This window comes from Platalea leucorodia (assembly GCF_965183815.1).
Source record: "Platalea leucorodia genome assembly, chromosome: 1".
Classification (NCBI taxonomy): domain Eukaryota; kingdom Metazoa; phylum Chordata; class Aves; order Pelecaniformes; family Threskiornithidae; genus Platalea; species Platalea leucorodia.
Window position 1 is genome coordinate 257,693 of NC_138823.1, and position 17,991 is coordinate 275,683.

The 17,991-nt window shown below is 46.8% G+C and overlaps 2 protein-coding genes across 36 annotated transcripts in view; both read right to left on the reverse strand.

Annotated features, from left to right (window-relative positions):
- Positions 1–4,774, reverse strand: part of SCRIB (scribble planar cell polarity protein) — a 120,985-nt gene extending 116,211 nt beyond the window's left edge. For all 28 annotated transcript variants that reach the window (XR_014229466.1, XM_082324208.1, XM_082324199.1 and 25 more), the window contains exon 1: positions 4,563–4,774. Coding sequence is in view for 27 of the 28 variants with exons in the window: in XM_082324208.1 (XP_082180334.1) it covers positions 4,563–4,724 (162 nt within the window). In the remaining variant the exon portion in view is untranslated. The remainder of the gene's footprint in view (positions 1–4,562) is intronic.
- Positions 4,775–15,267: 10,493 nt separating this feature from the next.
- The window catches only part of PUF60 (poly(U) binding splicing factor 60), a 31,002-nt gene continuing 28,278 nt past the window's right edge, over positions 15,268–17,991 (reverse strand). For all 8 annotated transcript variants that reach the window (XM_082314269.1, XM_082314266.1, XM_082314263.1 and 5 more), the window contains 2 exons: positions 17,611–17,846; positions 15,268–15,701 (listed from right to left, as the gene is read on the reverse strand). In XM_082314269.1, the coding sequence (XP_082170395.1) occupies positions 15,402–15,701; positions 17,611–17,846 (536 nt within the window). In that variant the 3' untranslated portion in view covers positions 15,268–15,401. The remainder of the gene's footprint in view (positions 15,702–17,610; positions 17,847–17,991) is intronic.

The window sequence follows — 17,991 nt, forward strand, 5'->3', positions numbered from 1 at the left end:
CCTCCTCTGGAATTCAGACACCCTTGTGAAGAGTGTGGGGAACTTATCAAGTGGAATTTATCATTTTCCATTAAATCCTGCTGTATCACCCTGGCAGCAAATCCCTGCAACAAGGCAGCAGATGCTCCTAACGCAGATTTAATCTATCCCTTCAAACAACCACAGTATAGCCACCATAATGAAAAATCTGGACTCAAAACAGGCAAGATTTCACATGGGACAAACAAAAAAGAAGCAAGAGCAGACAAAAGAGTATTCGGCACTGCAGGATGGAGAGAAACAAGCATTCACTTCTACAGCTTGGAAGAGAGAGTTCAGGAAAGCACGGTGGTGTCATTCAGAAATGCCAGGAGGCAGGCAGATCATCTAATCAGATCAAGAGCGAAGCAGCAGCAGGAAGGGGACATGGGAAGTTCTGGTACAGAAGAAAATGGTGCCACAGAAAGAGCAAGAGATTGCCAGTGCTTCTGGACTCTGGAACACGCAGAATAAAGACAAATAAAAGCATGTCAGACAGAGGTAGCCTGGTAGTGAGCACTAGGTAAGAAAACCCACAGGAGAGGAGTCAGATAAATTCAAACATCTTCAAAGGAAGTTGTTTACTAACTGTAAAACAAGATGACCTTTCCAAAAGCCAGCCATGCTCCATTCTTTTGCTTCAAAAATCACCTCCACATGGAAGCCTTCCCCAAAAATCCTGCTTGAGCCCTTAAGAACAAACTTGCTCTGGTCGAACTTGGTGCCAAAGACCGTACATACTCTCTCATTCACGTTTTTCTAACTCATCTCCATTTGCTGCTCTCGTCTCCCGCCCCTACATGCACATCTCAGTAGTCCTTTAAACTCTTCTCCCAAGGAACGGGTACACACAGCCCTATTCTGTGAAACAAGCACACTTCCCTTTCCCCGCCGTCTTCCTTCGTAGTATACACAAATCTTCCTCCCAGTCTCTCTCACACACGAAAGGCAGGTTTCCATGAAGTGCTCCTCAACTGGAAAGCATCCTCCCTACCCCAACCAAAGACCTCTCCCATTGCCCTCCCCCAGGGAAAATACGTGCCCAAATCAAATATTGCTGTCCTCTCTTTGCCTGGTGGAAAGGCAATTTACTTTCAATTCTCATCCCATATCCACCTTGTATAACATGCAGATTCTTACTCATACGTTAGGTATCTGTCCCTACCCACATAGCCCCCAACAGTAATACCCTTAAATAATACCCTTCCTGCACGTGATTTGTGTGCCTGGGACTAAAAAGCGCACCTCTTCACTGCTCAAGGAACTTCTGTCAGCACAAACCATCAGGACACATATTGGGTCAAACCTTGCGTCCTCATTCCACCAAACTGCAGACCTCCTTGTCAACTGCCTCCGGACCACCCAATGCACCAGCTGAAGAAAAACTGGTGGGAGCCTGGAAAGGTGACAGACTGTGGGGCCTGCTTCTACTCACTCTCCCTGACATGTCTCCAGGGCACAGCATCTCTAAGCACCATCCACCAGCTCCTTCACTTTTTTCAGGAGCAGTTAGCACTCAGGGGTGCTCTGCTTGTTTCCCCTCCTGTTCCCCAGCTGCATGTATTTGACACTCACCTTGCTTGTGAGGGAGAGGGCATTTAGGTTTTGCTAGGGATGGGCTGATACCTGTCACGACTGGAGAAAGCCCATAGCAGCTGCAGACAGTACTTGATATGCAAGAGTGTGAGTACAGCAAGTCCAAAACAATACTTCCTCTAAGTCTCTCCTGGGATACGCAGCACAAGCAAGATGGTGTCTTTGTATATACTCATTTTTGGTCCTTATCTCTTCCGTGAACTGGTTTACTTCTTTCCTGAGCTCATGTAAACTTTGAGCATCCATTACATCCTATGACAAGTAGTTCCACACTTCAGCTTAACTATGTTTTGCATGAAAAATTATTTCATTTATTCTGAACTAAGCCCTTTTTGGTTTCACTTAATGCCTCCAGTCCTCATACAGGAAGAAACAGTGGTCAGTTGCTCCTTGTTCATTCCCTCCAGGCCATTTGTGATACTCCAGACCTCCGGCATCTCATGGAGCAATGGCACTATCTTTTTCAGACAGACTGAAGAGATCTTGTAAGTGTTTATTTTCCTTGTGCAGAAGCTGTTGCGTATTGGGTCTGATCACGCCATTTTCTGCTGCCCATTCTCTGTACCTCTTCTGACTTTACTACGCATCTTTTGAGACCAGAGGACCAAAACCTTATCTGCCTGTTCTCTACTGGTTTTCTAATAATTATTTGCCAGAAGAGTCTAAAAATCTGGGGGAACTCAAACACCAGAGAGGAACCCATGATCCCAGGATAGATCATGGCAAGAGCTCTGATACTCCCAAGCCGAACAGACGTAACAGCTGGAGTTAAACAACAGTGTTCACAAATACGAACTCTTTGGGTGACAACAGGAAGGAAAGACAGTGTTTAGGACAGATACAACGTACCTGCTTTCATAGGCAGGATTATATCTATCTGATCACAAACTAAATAGAACATCGGTATAAAATTCTTATTTATAATGCAAAAGATGCTCTTCAAAAGCTAACCAAAACCCAGTAATATCTCAGTCCAAACGGGTTCAATGTAAACACAAGGCAGGACTGTGACGATTCAGCAGGATACAAAGGAGTTGAGCAGCGCAAGGATCAGCAAGTTCACTGCAGATGTGTCGCAATTAGCCTCCTCTGCAGAAAAGTCTTACACTCATTCATAAGTCCTAACCTGCCTGTAACACACATTTTCCAGTAGTTTGAGAAATATCCCCGCCTAAAGTATAATAAGATCCCAAGCTACACGATGGAAAGCTGATAAAGTATCATAGTAGTGTCTCCATACCTGAACAATGCGCCCTCACAACTGAGTCCCACAAGCAGCCTGGCTCACAGTAGTTCAAAGGAAGACAAGCAGGAAAGACAGAGAGAACGCAAAAATATCAGAGACATCAGGAGAGCAAGAATCTGCCGCTTCTATACAGGAGAACCTGTTTAGGTAGGGATGCATAAATTGTACAGTTTAACAAAACTGAACCAAATTATTTTGGCCGAATCAAAAACAAGTTTTTGGTTTGCATGGGGTTTTTTTTCCAGATTTCATGGCAAATTTCGTAACATATCAGTAATTCAACAGAAAACTTTAAAATGAAAAATAATGACCCATTTCTCAATTTTTTTTAATAAAAAGGTGACTTAGTCTATATTCACTGACAAGCATCTATCCAAACAAGCTACAGTCAAATACTTTCTCTCTCTGGCACAAATAATACTTCACTAACTTTTTTAAAATGGTACAATTTCCACAGGGGGTATGTGGTAAAACTTCCTCCAGAACATCTTATAGCCCAGTAACGTCTTAAGGCCTTCTCCTTCCCGAGAGGCAGGTTCAAATTCCAGTTCTTGTTTGCAGCGTCCTACACTCCAGATTACTCAGCAGAATAGGAACGCCACCGTTTCAGTTCCTGCTGAATGCTACTTTAGGGCCCAAACATAAGAGCTCGGCCTGTACCCAAGACTCCTGCCTTAAGAAAGCAAACCCTTTGGGAGTCAGAGATGTCTGGGTCGAGCCGGCAGCTGTCTGCTGAGCAGATCTCCAGTCCTCTGCTTCTACAGAGAAATCACGTCGGCATGGCGTGTGGCAGCACACTAAGGATTTATCAGCAGTGTTACCTGCGCAGAGAGCTCTGTGGATGAAGAGAATTGTGGAAGAAGCTGCAAGCGCAGGCACCTCTATCACTTTTAATAAACTTATTTGATAGCTTTTGTGGTTTACGGATTAAACCAGAGTTTTTAAATTCACACTGTGCTTTGCTTAGCAGTACGCATGGCTCACAGGACTGCTGATTTAGGTAAAGCGTTTCTCCTTTGCGGGCAGGAGACCCCTTTATCGGGCAGACGAGCTCACCCGCAGAGCGCCCACCAACCTGCCAGGCACTGGGCGCTCCCGAAGCGAGGGGCTCCCCGTCCCGTGGCAAGCTGTAACGAGCCAGCCAAGCGCCTACGGCCGCCGGTCCCCGTGGGAAGCACGAAGCCCACCCGGGCCTCCCACTCCCACAGCGGAGGCGCTTGGCCCCGCCGGTGCCGGCGGCCCCTCTGCTCCGCTGCCCGGCCCCGGACTGGGCGAGAAGCACGGGGAGGTCGGCCGGGGCTCGGGCAGACCGAAGCCGCGCTCCCCACGGAGGAGATGGGGGAAGGAAAGCGGCGCAGCCGGGAGGAGGCCGCTCCCGGGAGTGGGGCTGGGTAGGCCAGGGCAGCCCCCGCCCGCTCCACTCACGGGCCACCGAGAGGCGGCTGCGGGGAGAAGGCGCCGGCAGCCTCGGGCGGCCCCGGCAGAGCGGCGGAAAGGGGCGGCCGCCCGCGAGGCCCGGCCGGGCTCCGCCGGCCTCCAGCCCCGCCAGGCCGGGCCGGGACCGCGGGGCCGGGCGGCGGCCGTGCTCCCCAGGCCGCAGCGGACCGAGGCCTCCAGCGGCGGCCCGCGGCCGGGCGCTCCAGCCAGGCCGGGCCGGGCCAGCGCCGGGGCGCGGGAGGCCCGCGGCGGGCCGCGGCCTCACCTTGGGCAGCTCCCGGAGCTGGTTGGCGTCCAGCAGCAGCTCCTCCAGCGAACGGCTGTAGCGGTAGATCTCCTCGGGCACGGCCTGCAGCGAGCAGTGCCGCCGGTCCAGCGCCTCCACGTGCCGGTTGCAGCGCCAGAGCGGCGGCATGCACCGCAGCATCGCGCCGGGCCGCGCCGGGGCTCGGCCGCGATCGGCTCCGGGCGAGCAGGGGCGGGCCCGGGCGGGAGCCGCCGCGCCGGGAAGGGACCTGCCCGAGGGAGGGCCCGGATGTGCGGGGGGCGGGCGCTCCCGCGGGGCCGCGCCGGGCCGAGCGGCGGCCGCGGTTCCGCTGTCCGCCTGCGCCCCGGCTCCGCGCCGCCCCTCGGGCCTGGCCGCCGCGCTCGGGCCCCGCCGCTCCCGGTCCCGGTCGGCTCCTGGGGCCGCACCGCCCCCCGCGGGCGTCCCTGGGAAACGGAGTCCGCTCCCGCCCTGCCCCGCGCCCGCCCCGGCCCCGCCCGGCCACCCCCGGGCCGGGCAGCGCCGGAGAGCCCGGGCCGGAGCGCGGGAGCCGCCCGCCGCTGGGGCGGAGGGGAGCGGCCGCCGCCGCGGGCCGCGGCAACCCCGGCCCAGGAAGGGGCGGCGGCTGCCGGGCGGCAGGGCCTGGGCCGGGGAGCGGGGGCCGCGCCGGCCCCGCCGGGTGCCGGGGGAGCAAACCCGAGCCGGCTTTGAAAGCAGCAAGCGGCGCTGCTGGTGGCGGTGTCTTACCTCCGCGGTGCCGCACCTTGCGCTGAAAGCCAGCCCAGCGACACCGGGGACGGCGACGGTCACCCTCCGCCCCGAAAGCTCCGAGTCCTCACCCATGAGAACTAACATCCAAAGGGAAAAATAACCCTAACTTCATTTATACCGTGAGAGCTCTGATGGTTTCCTAAATAACTTATATATACGCACACACACTTAATTGGCAGCTGCTGGATATCAAGTTTATATTGTGAGATGTTATTAGGAAAATACTTTGAAAAAAGCCTATGCCGCTGTGTACATTTCTGAGGCATCAACATTTCCGTTTTAAAAGACTAGTTCGACTAAAGATAGCATATGAAGGCAAACAGCAGTATGAAATAGGTTCTCTATGAAGAGAGCTTGAACAATGCCTACACAGAACACGAGTCAAGGGGGACACAACAGAGGCTTGTAAAACAAGTGCTGTGAAAGGAGAAATAAAGAACAGCAATTACCATCTCCATCTCCCCACATGCACAGCAAGGCACACTCATGACAGAGCAGGTTTAAAATCTACATGTGCATTCAGTTCTGGGGCACGTTGCCCGAGATGTTGCTTTTCTCAGCCTGTATTGCTTTCACAGTTTCCTGGTCTCTTTATCCCTCTTTATCTTTCTTGCCCAGTTATTTCTGCTCGTTTGAGTTTATCACCCTTAATTTCCCACGTCCAGTCCAGCTGTGTCATCCGGTCATTACACTCATCTCCTCTCCAAACAAGAGTCTTTGGCCCAGCTATTTTTGCCTTGCACACAGGTCTTCGCCTCCACACCAGTTCTTGGAGTAGACATTTATCTCACAGCAAAACTTTTAGAGATAAATTGTCCTTTCCTCACTCAATGTGGCATCTCTTCACACACACACTTGTGTGACACTCGGCAGAGCGCAGCACCCCAGGAACAGCCTTGGACACCAACCAACCCAAGGCAGGACACACGCTCCTTCTATATACTCTGCTTTCCTCATACTGCAAAGAGTCAGAAATATTTCTGCAACAGAAAGAGCGAGGCACTGGCACTTGGGAAAAGCAGAAGGAGGTGAGTTAACCAAGCAACTGCAGGGCCTTTCAGCCTCACCATTAGTAATGGGCAATGGCTGTGAAATTCTGAAAGAAGGAATTTTTAAACATTTGGGTTTCTTAATCTTTCATTTGCCTCAATTCCAGTGTATTGTATAATAGAGAAATCATGCCACATTAGCCTATGACTTAACACAATTTTTTTTTTTCCTGGGCAAAAGTACTAACTAGTGTAATGCATCAGCTGGTGTAGCACCCCATCAGAAATCACAAAGGGAGCTAGGAAAAAAATGGGAGTGACTACAGGAACTGTGAGGTAGACAATGAATCAGCCATCAGGAAATAGAAAGATGAGATTTAAATTTTAGGACCAGCTCTTAGCATTTGTACCAAAATGTAGGAATGTCCCAGCTATGTTTCCTAGAAAATGGAGGGGCAGCACAACAAAGCAAAAACTGCGGTATTTTGAAGATGGTTTCATTAATAGGTCTGCCTAAATTTCAGCACAAGTGCAAGGTTATGTCAGAGACAAAGAACAAGAACTTCCGTTATGCATAAGCTCGCAGGTTAGACGTGATGCAGGAGAAACAGAAACAATTCACCCAGAATAGAAAGCAACCCAAAAAGAGTGCCCGTGAGGGAGCTGAAACTACAAGGATTGTTTGGATGTACCCAATGACAGTAGACAGGTAAGCAACTGATCACACAGCTACTTGTAGACATCTGAAATGCCTAGGTTCTGGTCACTTATAGTTCAAGAAAAAATGAGCTTACAAATTGTGTCCCTGTTCAGACTGGCTTCTAGAACCATCACAATAATGGTAAACTCTTAAGAAAGAAGGTTTTATAAATTTGATTCATCTAGCCTACTAAAACACTAATAATAGCAAGAAATCATATTCTATGAAAGTACACCAATAAGGGTAAAACCAAACAAAAAAAAGACCCACCTAAGCTAAATGAAGATGTTAATACAAGAACAGGTATGAAACTGGTTGCTAACGATCGGTTTCCAACTTCAGCAAGTTGGGAAAAATCTATCTGTAAATCTCAGCATTTAAGATCACGAACTCTGCACATCTTCCCAGCACTAACTTCATTTTGATAATATTCTCATGGGCTCTGTAAGTGGGAAGAAAATGGTTTTACTAAAGAGTTAAAATCTTCAAGGTAGAACAAAAATTCTGTAATGCCTTTGAGCAATGGAAGCCATTTAACAGCAGCTACCCCAACAGGATAGCATCTGTAAGCTGACAGTTATGGAAGCTCTGAAGGCACCTAACATTGCTCATCTTCCAAACTACTGAGAGATAGAGATGCTGCTGAACCTGCTTGATTCTCAACAAATCAGGGATTTGATGTGCTTTTCTCTGGAAGCCTATCTTCCCTAATCAATAAAGAAGAAAACTATATTTTGTGTTTAAGCTTCTCTTGCTCTATCCAGCTGTTACAGGTGCAGCACTAAGCCGGCTCTGCCTCCCACATGCTGAACTGCTGTCAGGGTTTTATCATCCCACCACAGGAAGGATCTGATGCTGAATGAATGCTAACACACACACTGACTTGCAAACCAAACTGAGGATAAAGTTTATCAAAGATTACTGGAAAAGTCCCCTCACAGCCTTGTCCCCATCTCTGTGTGGTGCTGTCTTAATTTGCAGGACTAAGTTTCTGAGACAACCAGTTTTCTGTGACCATACTTCATTATGCTTGAATGCTTGGCTGCTGCAGAGCAGACACTGTGTGTAAGAACACCATTGAAAATTCAAGCCACTCGGTTTTCTGTTTTCACTGAAAACTGCACCCTATTTGCTATGCAGTTTCATTAAATGACAGGTTCATCGGGAAGCTTGGACCTAGAGCACGTCCTGAAAAATAGGCAAACAGCTCTTTCTGTTGCAGACTGCTGCCCTGTATCAGCTGGTTTTGCTGGTACTCTCTTCCTTCAGCCTCAGAACCCCCATGGAATGTCGCTAGATCTGTCACCCATGGAGGCACCTCGAACAGCTGCAGCGGGAAGTTCACTGAAACACGCCCAGAGCAAAAAACTCTTTTCTAGAAGCTGCAAGTACTTCAGCTTCCTAGCCAACTGGAGGAACGTCAAGGAAAGTGGGAGAAGCTGAGCTGTGCAGAAGGGGCTCTGACAACAGCCACCCTTGACTGCTTCAGTGGAACTTGCATCCCAGAAGGGATGAGAAATTCACCAAGTCCAGGGTTGCATGATGCCTCAGAAACTGAGAATTTAGCTAGTGGTGCATGGATTAATACAGCCTCTAATTTAGGAAAACCCTTACCTGTAAGTTGTTGGCATCTGAAGCCCTGTTCTACACTTTTGCCTAGGAACCTGCACAGGCCACTGCCTTGGGTGGGATGGGCCCTTGGCCTGAACAGCAGAGCTGTCACTTAGCGCAAGTCCACTTGGGTTTATTCTGTAGAAAGCAAGGACTGGGCATTGAAAGAACAGGTGAAAACCTCAGGTGATACAGTCCCATTTATGGAAAATTAACCAATTGCCAAGGCAGTGTTATGAACACCGTGGGGAAAAGACTGCCAAGGTGTTAAGAAGCTGGGTCAAAGAGAACAGGAAGACCCACAGCTTCAAGCTCAAGCTCTTCTGCACCAGTCCCCAGGAATTACAGGTTAGATCTAAGAGGAAACATGGGTACCCCCAGTGTAATATGCATGTGCGAGAGAGTCATCTTTGCCAGCAGCAGCTGCACCAGGTCTTTGCAGGAAAGAATATCATCACTGAGAGGTCTAAAGTCAATGGGAACAGAAAGGATAAAGCCGAAGCTCTTCAGGATCTGTGTGAGAGATCCAGGCATGGATTGTCAGGAAAGACTGACAGACTGCTTTGGTAGTAACTCTCCACAGACTTACCAGTGAAGTCTGGTAATTAATTCTGCTCATTAAGGAAAAAAAAAAATCCTTGGCTGTAAATTCAGATTATTTCAACTACCCTTGTGTTTAGCTAGAGATAAAGGACTATTGTCTTAGAAGCATGAATTCTAACTAACTAGCCTTCTACAGTACTATTAAGTCCTCTTTTCTTGTTAGGCATGCTTTTTTAGAAGGATGGGACACTCATGCCTGTGTTAGCAATAACATACAGCCCTGTCATCCTGGCTGTCCCTCTGAGAGCCCAATAGCCATAAAAATGAAGACCTACACAAGAGGCAGCACACACAGGAAAAAGCTGACAAATCAGGATGTTGTTGTAAGTTGAACCATTTACCTGGAATGAAGATGATGTGGACAGATAGTCTGTCCAAGTACCAATGAGAGATTAAAAAAAAACCTTCTTGTGTACCTATTTTGCTTCAGACTGCTACTTCCCAAATTATTTGGTCTCTTCCTGCTCATCTGCTATGTAGGAATACACCAGTAATCCACAGGATTTACAGACTTTGAATCTGTACACAAGTCAACAGCAGAAGCTAGACAAAAACCAGCATTGCATGGGTTAAGGCCCTGAAACTTGAGTCCTGGGCCAAAGAAAACATCAGTGGTATGCAGCTCTATAATTAGGTGTATATATGCAGGATTTAAGCTGGGGATTAGTTATCCCTTTTGCCCAAGCATTCAAATCTAAGGCAAGAGACTCAGGAAAAAAGTGTTTCAAAGCTGCCCTAGGCACGGTGGGGAGAAACAGGAGCAACAGATACAGGAATGGCTGGAACCAGTTTAAGATGAATTCAGATGAAAGTCTCCCAGAATCATGAAATGCCTGACTGAGCTTACTCAAGCACCCGTATCCATTGGGGTGAGACCTCAAGCCTTGTTTTTCAGGGAAGCAATCCTGTAGAGGTAGGACAGGTCTCTCGGCAAAGAGCATAGATGCAGGAGGTCGCAAGCTCTCTTTTCCCTGTTACACTGAAATGATCCAATTCAAAAACTTGAGAACCAGTCCTGCACAGCTGGTACCAGGCTTCTGTGGGGCAGTATTTTTCTCACCTCCACTTAAGCTGTATCGTCTTTAGAACAGTACCTTTGGGCCTACAGGGATGGCCCACAGTCTTACGAGAGCTGAAGTTTCTAACCCCTCTGCCGATAAGGAACCAGCGATGCAGTCAAGGCATGAAGGCCCATCTAGAGCAGCCTGTTGGCCTCTACTTTCCAATACCATTTCCTTTAGGCATTAGAAAAGTTGAACTCTTTACTGGTCAGGCCCAGTCTGTAAACTCCAGCACCCAGGCAAAAAGGTTTCATCCTTACCCTAAACATTTTTGGGATGTTTTCATTAAAACCTGGAGCCTCCTCTGACAGTTGCCACCAGACTGAGCTATTCAATAGTTTGTGCAGCTGCACCCAAACAGCTTGCTGCCATAAATAAGGCAACAAAGCATCCCAGCTGCTCAGTTCTGCTTCTGTTCAGTCAATTCTGGTACTAGGTGAGTTACACACACTCTGCTTCTGTGACACACAGAATATATGGGCCTCTGTGACACACCACAGGTACCACTATGATTATCATTCAGTATCGGCATACCTAAACATAGACTCCAGGATTTACAGGATGACAAATTTGGACAGGTTTAGCCTTCTTCTGTCTTTCAGGCAATTACTGCAGATCTGTGCCTGAACCTTAACAAGATCAGCACAGTTCTCTCTTCTAATTTAGGGTTGCAAATCTAGGAAAGTCCATTGGTATGGAGTGATGTGGCAAGGTTTCCAGATATTGAGGCTGCTTTTGCAAAAAGCGCATTCTGAATTGCCCACACTTTTCAATTAATTCACCCTGAAGATGAAGGCTGTCAAAGGATCAATTGAGAAAGCCCCACACAGATAAAACCAGCTGAAAACTGTTACTCTGCAGTGGTGTATTCTGTCAATAGGAAAAGTCTGAAAGATGAAGTAACTTGGAGATACCTTGTTACTTTGTCACCCTATCAGAAAATTGTTCAGACTACAATCATTTAAGGAGTAGCAAGAAATATTGAAGCCCTACTGATAGACTAATGTAAAAGAACCCATTCTTTTGTCTGTACTCCTACCAGATCCATGCTGCACCTGAAGACATCTACAACTTTTTCCAGTTTGCTGAGAAAGCATGATACTAAATCTGATTAGAAGAATACATGATTAAATGGGAGTTGGTGATCGCACAGACATCTCTGAAGCATCACATATGAGAGAACGGGGAGGGAATGGCGAGAGGCCATCAATAAATTCAGGGAAGGGTCCAACAAAACCAGTGTTCCTGGGGTCTGACAGACTAGCTCACCAGCCTATGGCAGCAGCCTGCCAGTTTCTCCAAAGGGAGGCTCTCATGGTGCAACTTCATGCTCCTCCGGTCACACGTGTCATCCTTTTAGTCACCGACAGCTTCAGGCTTGTACAGTCACCTGGAAGACTAACTATATGGATGGTGAACCCCCCAGAACTTGCCCCAAGAGAGGAACACCACAACATCCAACACCACATAGCACACCCACCGATTATCCCCATAACCTTCTCATCCTTTTCTGAGTTTCAGCTTTCCAAGTCAGAATCCTCCACTGCTGAATAAACCATTTTAAATTTAAACTCAAAACAAAGCAGACTATATCCACTTATGCCAAGCCTAACATGCTACTGACCTGCCATGCTAGCCTGTTAAAAGCACATTGATATACCTGCTTCAAAATCCTAAATAATTGGAAACGTCTACGTTTGGCCAAAATCCAATTTCTATTAAGAGCTATTAAGATATCTGGGTGTTGTACTAGATGACCTTTAAAGGTCCCTTCCAACCTAAACTATTCTATGATTCTATGATCCCAAGGAAAAAGTGCCCTTCCTCATTCAATATTTCTTTTTTTTCTGTTTAGCTGTCATATTTTATCTGTCAGCTGTTCCTAATCAATTTGTGTTTAGCTCATGCTGTAGCATTTTAATTACAATGTTGTACAACACCTGATCTTAGATTCACAAAATCACATAATGGCTTGGGTGGGAAGGGACCTTTTAAAGCTCATCCAGTCCAACCCCCCTGCCTTGGGCAGGGACATCTTCAACCAGATCAGGTTGCTCAAAGCCCCATCCAACCCGGCCTTGAACACTTCCAGGGATGGGGCATCCTTATTCTCTGGGCAACCTAGTCCAGTGTTTCACCACTCATCGTAAAAAATTTCTTATGTCCAATCTGAACCTATCCTCTTTTAGTTTAAAACCATTGTCCCTTGCTCTGTCACTACAGGCCTTGGTAAAAAGACTCTCTCTGTCTTAATTATAAGCCCCCTTTCTATATCAAAAGGCTGCTATAAGGTGTCTCCGGAGCCTTCTCTTCTCCAGGCTGAACCACCCCAGCTCTCTCAGCCTGTCTTCACAGCAGAGGTGTTCCATCCCCCTGATCATTTTCATGTCCCTCCTCTGGATCCGCTCTAACTGGTCCATGTCTGTCTTGTGCTGGGGACCCCAGAGCTGGACACAGTGCTCCAGGGCAGGGGGGGGTCTCACAAGAATGGAGTAGAAAGTCACCTTCCACAACCAGCTGGCTGCACTACTCTGGATGCAGCCCAGGATACGCTTGGCTTTCTGGACTGTGAGCATGCGTTGCCGGTTCATGTCCAGCTTTTCATCCACCAGCACCCCCAAGTCCTTCTCCACAGGGCTGCTCTCAATCCCTTCATCCCCCAGCCCGTACTGATACTAGGGATTGCCCCAACCCAGGTGCAGGACCTTGCACTTGGCCTTGTTGAAGCTCATGAGGTTCACACTGGCCCACTCCTCAAGCCTGTCAAGGTCCCCCTGGATGGCATCCTGTCCCTCTAGTGTTATCAACTGCACCACTCAGCTTGGTGCAAGCCGCAAGCTTGCTGAGGGTGTGCTCAATCCCCCTCTCTATGTCATTAATAAAAATACTGTACGGTATCAGTCCCAGTACGGACCCCTGAGGGACACTACTCATTACTGATCTCCGTTTTGACATGGAGCTGTTGACCGCAACTCTTTGGATGCAGACAACCAGCCAATTCCTGAGCCATCTAATAGTTCATCCACCAAACCCATCTCTCTCCAATTTAGTTACAAGGATGTTGTGGAGGACTGTGTCAAAGGCCACACAGAAGTCAAGATAGACAATCTTTTGTCAGACATCTGACTTGAAGACGTTTATGAAGTTACTTTCGTAAAATATCATCTTGTCAGCCAAGTAAGATTGACTGTGCACAAAAACTTGTTGATTAACACTTACGCTGTCATTCTTTCATCTATGCTCTCCCTTTGCATCAGCTTTTATCCACTTTGGTTTTTTAAACCATCAACACCACAAGGAAACTTCTAGTGCAGTCTTTGTACTCTTAAATCCAGCCAGCAGAACAGGAGCAAATAGCAGAAAATGGAAGCTAGACAGACCAACTAAGTCATGGGAGAGGTGTTTTGGTTTTCTTTAGTAGGAATAATAAAACTCTGGAACAATTAAAAGTAGTGAATTTTCTCCTGCATCACAAACAAAAGCAGCAAAGAAGCTGTGCTGCATTGCGAAACTGTAACAACTGTGAGCTACCAGTATGCTGTGGCTGTGAGAGAGGTCAATGGGATCACAGGTGGCATGGGATGATGCATTTCTAGCACAGATAAGAAAGGACAAATGCCACTATACAATATATTCAGCAGGTCTAATCAACTACTTTCAAGAAAACGAAATTCAAGCTAACAAATACAAAAAAGGGCTGCTAGGGCAGATGACCAGGGAAAGAGCAAGCTGATCCCAAGAGACTTTGGCTATCAAAACACAAGTTGAAAACGACAGGCTTGCTATTAACTTGGAATGGGTATAAAAACAGGGAAGAAGAAAGGTTATTTAAGCTAACAGGCAATATTAGTGCAAAAAGAAGTAAACATAGATTAATCATAAATAAAATTACACTGCAAATTTCTAACCTACAATAGAAGAAGGGTTCTTTTGAGTGTTTGAAACAAAATACAAAAATTTAATTTTAAAAACATCTCCAAGCTTAGAAGCAACCCACAGCTGCAGGCTCAACTCAGAATTCCCTCCAGAAGTTCCTTTGAGATCATTCTTCCTTTATGTGAATTTCTAAACTAAAACAATTATTTTCTTCAGATCTGTGCTGTGTACCAGTTATGCATAACAAGCAATATAGTAGCCCCTTACACACTTAAAATATTTAAAATAATTAACATGAGCTAATTCTGTTCCTACTCATTAGCTAGACAGAAAGATTACTAAAATAAATGCATTTAAGCTTTGTAAATATTACTAAAGCTTTGAGTCCTCAACAAAAAAAAAAAAGAACACCCAAACTTTCCTTTCAGGCAAGGCATGTGTTCCATATCACTGTCCATAGTACAAGGGCTAGATGTTTATTTCCTAAATGCACTTTAGGTGCTGCAAATCAACACTACTCTCACTCTCAACCCAGCTGTGATGCCTGCAGCCTGACTTGCTATTCATATTTTGGCACATTAAGGAAGGATCAAGTAAGGGTAACTCTGATCCATCAATAAAACTGTGAGGTCTGAACTACGGTATCAGAACAAACATGATGTGAACACTCCAAAAAGGCCCAGCTGGTTCAATTCTGGGCTCTGACCCATGTTTGGGCTCCTGAGTCTGAGCTCAACATGCAGGTCCTGCTGAGGCAGGAAAGCTCCCTCCCAGCACCACCCAAGCTATCCTCCTTGTTGTTAATACAGCAGCACTCAAGGGTGCTGCTGAAATACTTTAATGAAGAGACTCCTTCCTCCATTCCAACCATTTATGGCCCATCTCTGAAGAAAACTGCTATTCCAGCCCCTAAAAGGTGCAGTGGGATCTTGACCTGAGTGTTTCTGAAGTGACCATGGTGTAAGGCAGGAGCACAAGCAGCAACCCCTCTTCAGGCTCTGGCCCCGCTCTTCTAGATGAATGAGGCCAGACCTATGCCAGACTCAGATGACGAGATGTCAGCCCCTTTAACACACACACAGATGCACACTAGCTTTCTTTGCGCTTTTATCCAAACTACAAGTACATCACAGAGATCTGTGCCCACCCTGGAGCGTTCTTTATACATGGATAAAAAAAAACAACCAGACAGGCAGAGGGGGCAGGGACGAAGTCTTTCAAGTAGAGTTCATGCCGACAGGTCACTGTTATCAAATCTCTCCTGGTCATACACCTCTGCTACCACCTTTCTTCCTGCAAACCAGCGCCCATTCAGAGCCTGAATGGCTTTGTGAGTCTCTGACGCCATGGAGAACTCCACAAAGATCTTGACAATGATCTCAGCATCCTCCTCTTCTCCTTGCTTCTCCTGGTAGATGATGACCCTGTTAACAGCCCCAAATTTGCCACATTCTTCTGTCACTTCTCCCTCTAGGTCGTCATCAATGTCCTTTGGATCCACCATGTTGCGAAGCACCATCACAGTGGACTGCAGAGACAAGGCCAAGACAAATGAATTAATACACCTAAGAGACACTGAGATTAAATTTGCAAAGCCACATCAGACTATGCAGCATGCCTAAGCACCACCAGATATTCCAGTGCTATGTCATTACAAGCATATTCCATGAACTCAATAATGTTCCAAGTTCTCAAGGGATAAATTAGTAAAGTTTCTTCCCAGATGTCAGAAGCATGAACAAATCTCATTCGCTGACAGCTGTGTTGTGGCTGGCCTCAGTCAGGAAAGCTGTGTGCCATCGTTTGGCCTTTTCTTAGACACATCTTTGAAGCACTAGTGACCTGGAGACCTCTATAATTTTTCTTGTGCTGTTCCTATCGAGTTCTTTTTTGCTTCCTTATCTTCAAAACTGCTGTCATGTATTTTTTTTTTAAATTTTTCCTCATCTCTAAAAGTAGAAGGATTAACCAGGCCTTTTATACCTGACAACTGATGTTTGACCTGATACTTTCATTACAGGGAATAACGACATACGAGTCTGTCAGAGTGCCTGCAACATACCTCTCATATGCATCCCCCCATCAAGCCCTTTTGTGACTGAGCACCTCTCTGTATCACAGAATGGTTGAGGTTGGAAGGGACCTCTGGAGGTCACCTGCTCCAAGCTCCCCTGCTCAAGCAAGGCCACCTAGAGTTGCCCAGTACCGTGTCCAGATGACTTCTGAATGTCTCCAAGGATGGAGACTCCACCACCTCTCTGGGCAGCATCTGTTTTTGTGCATTACACCCAGCTCTACCACATCGCTTCCTCCCAGCTCTGGCCTTGCCCAACATCATAGGCTAGCAGCCACAGCATTTCAGGCTCAGTAGAACTTCAAAATACTTGTTCCAGTTCTCATTCACATGTCTGTGTAACTGCCTTTAAGGGCCTACTAAAAGAACAGCAAAAACGGAAGGGTACTTATAGGTTGAGAATGCTAAGCAGCTTTGAGAATGGTGTAGTTTAGGACTCCTTTTCAACACCGCTAAGCTTTTTTCAAGCAAGTATGCCAAATGAATTGGATTCTTTGGGAAAGGTACTTGTGACAGAGGAAAGCTGGCTGCCAAGTCAGAAGCTCAAAGATGTATTTAAAATTATGTACCCTTTACAAGTAAAGGAGAACACTCACTAGCTAACTCATTTGTGTCCTCCCTTATGAAATGCATGTCAGCATTATCCCTATTTAGCAAACAGAGAAGAAACACTGTCGATTCAGTGTCAAAGCTCAGGAAATCTGCGTGTCAGATAGGAAACTCAATCATGGACAGGAGCAAACCCCTAGTCATGCCCAAACAAGAAGCCTGATGAGATTATCAATACAGCTCCTTCCAAGACCTCCCCCCAAAAAATCTATGAATCTATTGTTCTGTTTAATATTCTGACTTTTTCTATCACTCATTCTTGTCCTCTTTCTCATTGTAACTTCTGTGTAGTTTTGTTTTATAAATACATGAGAGTTTCATCCTACAGTAACAGTTTGTGGGGAAAAGGTGGACTCAATAGTTTGGAATAGAATGCCCCTGACCATGTGCCAGTCTCACTTCTTTAATTATAAGCCAAAAGGCCATCGTGGTTTGCTTTAATGATGCTAAGTAAACACACAGTTTAATCAGAGACACCTCCTAGCCAAGCCTCTTCTGGCCTAGTGACTGGTCTGAACCCTCAAAGAAACTCTGAAAAGATCCTAAAGGCAGAATAAGAACCATCACAAGGAGCACACAAGCCGGTAGCCTTTGTAGTCCCACATGAGCTCCGTGGGGTACCTACAATGTGTGCTGCAGGAAGCCTGTACCACATACAAAACTGCATAGCTATACCACATTAACACAGATCTAAACCTAGTAGTCTCATTTGCTGACAACTGGAACCAGCTCAGGGCAGTCACACTGCACTCACCTCCTGTTTACGAAGCAATTTCTGCATCACCATATGACGGGCACTGCTGCCAGATATGCTCATGTGTTCCTGTTCACTCAGCATCTCTGGCCTCTCTGACTCCTGGAATACCTCCTCTTCTTCCTTCTCCTTTTTGACCTCCATCAGGCCCAATGCTGGGGGACTAGCCAGGATAGGATTCACAACTCCCACTTGTGGAATAGTGACAGGAATGGGAGGTCGGGCAGGGGTTACACCTGTAAGAGTACAAACTCTGTAGCATAAAGAAAAGAACTGATGTTCTGCAACATTTGGGTACACACCAGCCAGTGATACAGAGGATCAATCACAGAATCTAGATGGTTTTATTTGCTCTGCACCACCAACAACCAGGGAGACATA